Below are 7,948 nucleotides of genomic sequence, written 5' to 3' on the forward strand. Positions count from 1 at the left end.
AGTTAGTGTATACATATTCAAAGTACAGACAATTAATGCTTTTAAAATACAAAAGAAACACTTGCTCAAATCTCCCTGCATAGTGAAGCAGAGGTATGGAAGGGCTAATCAGCACTGACTCAGCAGCATTCCCAGGAGAGGAGGGGAGATTAAATGTCTTGAAAATCCTCCTAACCACCCTTTCTGATCATCACAAAGGGTTCTTTTGATGGAGCTAGTAACGCGGGGACTTTCGATTTTAATCGCCTGTCTTTAGATGGCACCTTGTTCGATCTCCTGCTTTTGGCTCTGCTTTTAGTTCCTCTTAAACGTGATGAGCTTTTTCAGGTAGCTGTTACTTCAGTTTAACCTTTTGGCCTTTTAAGAGAAAATTGACTCAGTAAAGTAAACGTGAATATAGATTCAGAATTATTTTGGAGACTGGTGATGTCCTGGTAGCCTCCATTTTTGTACCTGAGAGAGAATATATTGATGCAGGGGACAGGGAAGGACAAGGCATCCCCACACAGTCATGGACTACATTTTGGTGAACGGTATTCTTGCAGCACATGCAGACTGTGAAATAGCAGCAGCTGTTTTATGTTCTCAGTGTGAACAACGAACCTGTGTGCTTAGAGAATTTTTTTCATAGATGCCATCACAGCGTTCTGCTCTTGACAAAGCCTTCAGGGAGTTCTACATATCTTATGACAGCTGGGAGCCAGGGAAACTGCGTGTGACTGCCAAGATTGTGACCTATACCTGGGAGAAATAATAGTGACTGTGCCTTAAAAGGATGTATTCCTGTGCTGTAGCATTTCTAGATGTGTTTTGCACCTCAGATTGAGTCAGTGTGTGTAATAAAGACAATGGAAAACGAGCTAATCTATTACTTGTTTGCAGGGGGCTTAACTGAACCCGTTCAATCCTGTTGTCCAAAGAACCAGGTTTGAGTAGGATAGACAGGTCGATAGAGCCAGGTTTAGAGGCTGTGGCGGAGAGTACATGCCCCAGGGCAATACCTGTGGTGCCCTGTTCCTTTCCAGTTGCAGTCTCCCTGAATATTGAGCAGTCTGTCATGCTGTCACAGCATGTGCTGCAGGTTTCACTTGGTTGCAGGCTTACTATGCATGTATATTTCTCCATGCGTTGCTAACCCTTTCTGTCTCTTCCTACAGTGAATTTATCTCGGCCTTCACCAGCAAACCCAAGATCCCTCGCACTCCTGAAATGCAGAGTGGCAGCCCTAGAAAGGGAAATATCCCATCCATTGCCCCCCAGTTCTCTCAGTCTGGACCCCAACAAACAAGCCATTCCAGTTCTTCAGGATCATCCACAAGAAGCAGACAGAGTAAGTGGAAAAAGTCATCATTCTGTTTGTGAGTCCTTGGGGTAGGAGAGGAGGGAGCACTGTAGTAGCTTTCCAGGAATGAAGTTGTAAACTGCAAATGTGCCAGGAGTATATGACACTGTACTTGTCATCTGCAGGATGTACAACCATGTGATGATATCCTGCTGAACACTGTTCCTATTTCCAGTCTGTCGTGTGAGCAGTTGAGACATGCTTTTTCCTGTCTCTGGGTGGAGAAAAGTGACCCAAATTCTCAGAAGTTTTGGGAGAAGTTTCTAGTGTCAGATCAGACTTTCTGTAGGTGTCATTAGACTTATTTCTTTTGTTTAGTCACTTGTTCATGCTGCTGCATAACTTGTTGTTCTTGAATTTCGATCCTCGGGTGTGTCTACACTGCAACTGAATGTAGACCAGATGTCAGGCAGTTCAGCAGACAGGCTCAGAGCAGCCAAGCATGGTGTGCTGCTTGTGGCAGTCATCATTCTGCTGGAGACTTGTATTTCAGGATGTTATGAATGTGTTGTTGCCTGAAAAAGTGTAGGCAGTACTAGTTTGCAGTGGGCTCAGAGGAGAGGAGGGCCGTGACTTGAGGTTGGAGGGTAAGGATGGACGCTTGCTTTAAGCCAGCCAACACAAACCCAATAAAGTAGAAATCTTGATCTCAAGATGCTCACATGAAGTAAACGTATATGGTGTAATAAGTAAGCTTTTTCTCTGAAGCGTGGATAGGACTAGTTGGATTCAAATATGCTTCTGGGTCCATCATCAATGAAAATGGCAGGAGCTGTATGCTGTACAGTGTTACTCCAAACCTATGTTAAGAAGTTTAGGATCATTGTTTTAACCACAATGTAACATCAGTGCTACTCTTTAGCTGTAACCATTATCTTTAAATATTTCACAAAAACATGGTAACTAATAATACCTTGCAAACCTTCCCAAGAAGTTTGGGATATAGGTATCTCGTTAGCTCCTCTTTACAGGTAGGGAAAATGAAACACAGAGAATTTAAATAACCCAGTAAATTAGCAACAGCTGGAAGAGCTGGAAAGAGCTTCCCAAGTCTTGCATGTTGCTCACTCACTGTTGTTCCACACAGTTGCATGTGTGCAGGGAGGTGGAGTGGTTTCATTCAGGGAGTTCAAGTGAGGTGATGGAAGGAAATATCCTTGATGGTTAAGGGAGGTTTTGACCTAGAGAGTACCTTGCTTGAACAGTCCTGTGCTTAGGGAATATATTATTGCCAGCTCTTTCAGCTTTACTTTTGCTGCATATGCCCTGTGTTTTACCTCTGACATCAGTGCTTTCTGGTTTTTGTGATGTAAGCACTGTTCTGCCTGGACTGAATGTGGTGATAACACCTGGGAGTCTGTCCTTGGTTTCTGTTTCTCTTCATTTACAAAAGCACTAGCCCAGTGACAAGGAGAAACTCTGCTGAAGCAGGGAAAAGCATAGTGTGTGTGTGCACATCAAAACTCCTCTGCATGTTCTAGTTTCTGTATGGCAGCTTTACTCTAGTGGGTGTGTGTGTCCTATGAAAGATGTCACATATGTGTGTTGGTCTCCTAGGGCTCTGGAGTAAGGTCCTTTTCCAGTGGCAGTGTATAATGTATTTTATTTTGAAATTGCATTAAAGCAGAGCGTGATCAGAGTTCTGCATCCCTTGGGTTACTCTGTTGATTCAGTAAATGCAATTTGTAAGTCCAGACTCTTGGGCTTTTTTAACTTTGTTTGGATAGGATTTGTCTTACAATATATTTCTTATCTTTGCTGTGTATGTCCATCCGAAAGTTGAGTGTATAGCAGGCATCACATCTTACTGTATGTCCATTTACCTCTTCTCCCAGTTTTCTGTTGGTGTTCATGGTAGTTGTTTTCTCTGTGTCCACATGTGCCATGAGACAGACTTGATGTCAGCAACTGAATTTTTAAACTCTGATGTTCCTGTTAAAAACGGTGAAGAAGTTACTTTGCAAACAAGGCAACTTCTGTTCACCGTTTATATATGTATCCTGTGGTGTTGTCTGTTGTCACAGAGCACCTGTTAGTTATTGTCCATCTTACAGGGCCTTTCACACAGGTTTTTGCAGTTGGGGAACATGAGAGGAAGGTGATAAAGACCAGATTTTTAAAGGACAAAAAAGGGCTTTAAGCACCTATGTCCAAACCTGAGGTTCTCAAAGGTAAATTAAATTCTCAGCTGTTAACTAAAAGTGCAGGGAGGCATCTGAAGCAGGTGAGCCCTTCATGTTTTCCTAGTAAACCTCTGTGCTACTGTTTCTTTGATTTCCTGCCTGATGTATCGGTTACTTAAAAATAGTATCAGATCCGCAGATAGCAGCAATCAGTAGATTTCAGCAGTTGCTGCATCCCATTTGTCTGCTGCATAGATGTGTAGGATTTTATGTTATCAAGAGACTGTCCCAGCAGAAGACTGTCTTTAGTTTGTGGATTTCTTGGCATTTGTGGAGAAATACAGATTTTGATGGCTGATGGGCATGATAAAAAAAAAAAAAAATTGCTGATTGTACTGCTTGATGTGTGCGCTTATTTTAGAGACACATATTTAGTTTGCTTTTAATATTTGTTGTAGGTGTATTTTCTAGAAGTAAGCTGCTTTTACATAAACCTAGCTGAACTAGCTGAACTGCTGCTCTTGGAGCAGGGAGTGTGTGGAATGCCTGAGGAATGCAGAGGAAGCACAGGTACTTAGTGCAGCTACAGGCCTGGAGACAGATTCCTGCCTCAGATGTAGCTACTGCTGTTAGCTGAGCTCTGAAGCTGTACCTTAAAGCAAAACTGAGCTACTCCAAATAAAACCAGGCATACTGGGATTTTCTGTGGATTCCAATTCCCAGCTGGTACAGGGATGACACTGGCAGCACAGTTAGAACACAGTATGGACCTCCACATCTAGACTATTTCAGCTGCACATAAGGGCTCTGTGCGGACACGATTGCATGGTCTATCCTGTTCTTTACTGTGCATCTCCTCTGCGTGGGTGCGATCAAGCTGTTTGCAGGTACCAAGTTCTGTCTAGAGCACAGTGGAGCTTAAGCAGTACAAAAATCTCTATCAGAAGAATGAGGAATGATTTTGTAAGGAGTGCAGCTGGGCCCTAGTGACTTCCTGTTCCTCCACAAGTTTTCAGTGTCCCCTGACAAATGGTTGCCGTAAATACATTCTTCATTTTTAGGTTGCAACGTCAGTGTTTAAGGAGCCTTTGTACATGTTCTTTGTGGTGTTTGTGTCACTGCACAGGTTGAACAAGTGTTGCCCTTAGGCAGCTCCTGTCTTGTAATAAATTCTGCTTTCAGCTGACAGACTCTTTCTTGCTGTTTTTTCTGCAGGCAGCCAGTCCTACAGGAAGTGAGAACAGCTCCTTTCCTCGAAAATCACCTGTCACATTGTCGAAGGACAGAGCTAGCTTCCTGTAATGAGCTCTACTGGCAACCTACTGAGAAGAGAGTGAGGTTACTGACACTGCATGGCATACGCCTCACACAGTGTTTCAGGGATTATCTGATGGGATGCATCTGTTGTCGTCTCTAAAGCTGGCCAAGACAAGGGCCTTGTTGTTACAATTCAAGGGCTCAGCAGCAGCCCAGGACTGATATGGGAGATGGATATATTCCCAGCTTCTCTGATAGTTTACTCTAAAGTGGCATTGCCACCCTGAGAAGAAACTCTTGCTCCCTGTCTTCTCTGTCAGAGTAAATGGCCTTTGGAGGCCTTATAGGCCTTATAGGGCTCAGCATAGGAGCCTGACCAAGCAGCTGTCTTGTTTGCATATTGCTTGCTGAACTCACCTGCCATTTGCTTTTTTTTTTTTTTAATTATGCCATTTTGAATGAGTTGGGGGATATCTGTGTTCAAAGATCTGCACCAGGAGGGAAAATACACACCATATGTGCAGAGCCTCACTGCCTGGAGCAGTCGTGTGAGAGTGTGATCTGTGTTTGGCCACCAGAGACTGGAGGGAGAGTATTTATTTCATTAGTTTCTGATTGACCTGTGACAGTTGAAAAACATTGTGGCCATGCCCAAGGCAGCATCCACGCTCATCTCTGAGGATCTGGTCAGCAGCTTTGTCTGCAGCAATTACTTCTATTCCTTCATCCTACTTTTTTTTTCTTAATGATACTGTTTAGCATTTGTGGAATGAATAATCCATTTTTTCCACTGGAATGAAGAACTTTGTTTCTTCTTCCATAGAAGAAACTGTGAACAAATCAGAAGCAACTTTCTTTACTTATGGCTGTGGGCAGTCTTCTTTGGTCTTTGTTGCTTTTTTACGTTCTTCACTTCTGAGCAAAGACTGGTTATGTCTTCATGGAATTTGTGCTGGTCTTCAATGAATATGAAGTGCTGGCTAGGCAAAAATGATCAGGAAGCCACTAAATAAAAAGAGTAGTTAATTGTTCCATTGAATTACAGAGCTAGTGCTGTTTATTCTTTCTCTTGAAAATAAAAGCCACCAGGAAACACGAAGGTCTTCACTGGGAGTTGGCTTTTCAGTGACATCCCCTCATGTGACACAGCTGTTTGGACAACAACTTTTCCAGAAATGCCATTTACTTTGGAACTAGGATGCTGCTCAGACAGAAATGCACACGCACAAAAAGCAAGGAGTGTATGTGCCATAGGCAGCTTCAAAAGCAAGTTCTTTAACAGGTACAAAAAGGGTAAGGCTTTTGGTTTTGAGTTTCACCTTAAGAAACAAACAAGGGGAACACAGCCTGAAAAGTAAAACAACTCTAATAGTGACACTACCTCTTTTTAGAGTATAAAGAGTTGTAAAGCCACCAGTCGTTTCCACAGGACCAGAACAAAGCTTTATGCTTGTGCTAACACCTTGAATTGTGCCTCTTGGTATGTGGTGGCAACTAGGAGCCAAAGCCATTTCCTTGTGTATTCTAGTTGCTGTGAGACCTACCAAGACCAGTGACACTGTGTCAAGTCTTTGCAGAAAGGGGTCCTACATACAATTTCATGTAACCTCTTTGGATAATAGATTTCAAATTTGAATCAGGATCGTTTGTAGGAAAAGACATCCCTCAGTTTAAAATTTAGTCATTTACACATGGGGAGTTAATGTTTACTACTCAGTAACTTCAAGGTGTCCACAATTCTAACACAAAGCAGGCAGAGTATTGGTATTGCTTTAACTCCGAAACTGCATAAGAGATAAAGTGATTATCAACATTTTATAGCCCCTGTTGCATAGAGCTTCATGCTAGATGAAGAAATCATGGAAAAGCCTTGACTTGTGCTTAGATTCATTCACCACCTCTCAGAGCTGATTAACACAACCAGTGGAAAAACGTCACCCGATTCACAAAAGGGCAGTAGTGTAAAATAGACATAAAAACTAACCTAGTGGTTTTACAGGGTAGGCAACTTTTCTTTTTCCTTTGAGATGTTTGCTGTCTTTTTTCCAGTATGTAATATCAGTGGCCAAGTTGTTAACACTGAAGTGCTAAGCACGTGCATTTGCATATAACACAGAATGCACCAGCAGCTGAGTTTTATTTATTTTACAGCAGCGCTGCATTTCATGTTGGAGCAGACTTGATTCTTTGAGGTGCAGAGCAGCTCTTGAAAAGTACAGACTTTTTTGGGGAGGGGGTGGGAACTTTACTGGCTTTACTGTTAGTTGAGGCTGAAATTGTACCAGTCCTTAAAATTTTGTCAGCTGAAGGAGGTGGCTAAGTGCCGCCAGCAGCCCAAGATTAATGAAAAAGAAAAAGCATCTTGCAGAGCTGGACTGAAAGCAACAAGCTGTAGGATATGTGTTTGTGTGTTTGTTTCCTAGACCTATTGCAATGTAGAACTCTGTATGCACATTTTTCCACGTTCAGCTCTTTAATATTTTGGAGTGAGAGGATAGAGCTGGAAAACTGAGAGTCTATTTTTTATATTAATGCTTGAGAAACTTAGTTTTCCAAATACTGGAGAGAAACTATGGATATGATATCAGCTGAGTAGTAACTTGAGAGGCTGACGAAGTAATGTGTCCGGTTATCTCTGTGTTGTTCACAAAAGCTCCTGTGATGCCAGGCAGGTTTTGAAGCTGATGAAAAATCTTGATTCTGCCTTTTTATAGTAGGACACCACTGTTCGGGGTTGAAAGGTCTCTGGACAGAGGTAACATTCACATGGCAAATTCTGCACCTCGTTCTTAAAAGTTGCTTGGTGCTTTCTGTGTACCCCACACAGAGGCTGCTGCTAGATACACCACCACCCTGGTAAATTTGCAATGGAAGCAGTGGAAATCACTGGCCAGAATGAAGAGGGTGGAGTTGTGCTTAAAGGCTGCAATTTTGTTTACAAAAAGCAAATACAGTTAATGCATGCAACACACAGATCTGCAAGGCAAGTTTTTTCTGGGACCAAAGCACTATGTGGTGCTAAGCATGCCTTTGGAATATAAATTCTCCATATTCACAGTCTTCTAAGTGTTAATTCATTGTTTTTGTTAATGGAGAGACGTAAACTGTGTAAGTCTGTTTAAATTGGCATGGAGGGCTCATGCTGTACAAATGGTTTAAAATTATCTGACCAGGTAAAAATACTTCTACAGGGATTTATTTTGTTTTCTTTCTCTTTGATAGGTTT

The 7,948-nt window shown here is 42.2% G+C and overlaps 1 protein-coding gene across 3 annotated transcripts in view; it reads left to right on the forward strand.

The window, feature by feature from the left end:
- Positions 1-7,864, forward strand: part of ARMC9 (armadillo repeat containing 9) — a 67,116-nt gene extending 59,252 nt beyond the window's left edge. For 2 of the 3 annotated variants that reach the window (XM_054074742.1, XM_054074740.1), the window contains exons 25-26: positions 1,158-1,330; positions 4,681-7,863. In XM_054074742.1, coding sequence (XP_053930717.1) covers positions 1,158-1,330; positions 4,681-4,703 — 196 coding nt within the window. In that variant the 3' untranslated portion in view covers positions 4,704-7,863. Of the gene's footprint in view, positions 1-1,157; positions 1,331-4,680 lie in introns of all 3 variants that reach the window. The other variant, XM_054074743.1, reaches the window with a different exon arrangement.
- Positions 7,865-7,948: the final 84 nt, after the last annotated feature.

The sequence above is a fragment of the Cuculus canorus genome, chromosome 9 (assembly GCF_017976375.1).
Source record: "Cuculus canorus isolate bCucCan1 chromosome 9, bCucCan1.pri, whole genome shotgun sequence".
NCBI lineage: Eukaryota > Metazoa > Chordata > Aves > Cuculiformes > Cuculidae > Cuculus > Cuculus canorus.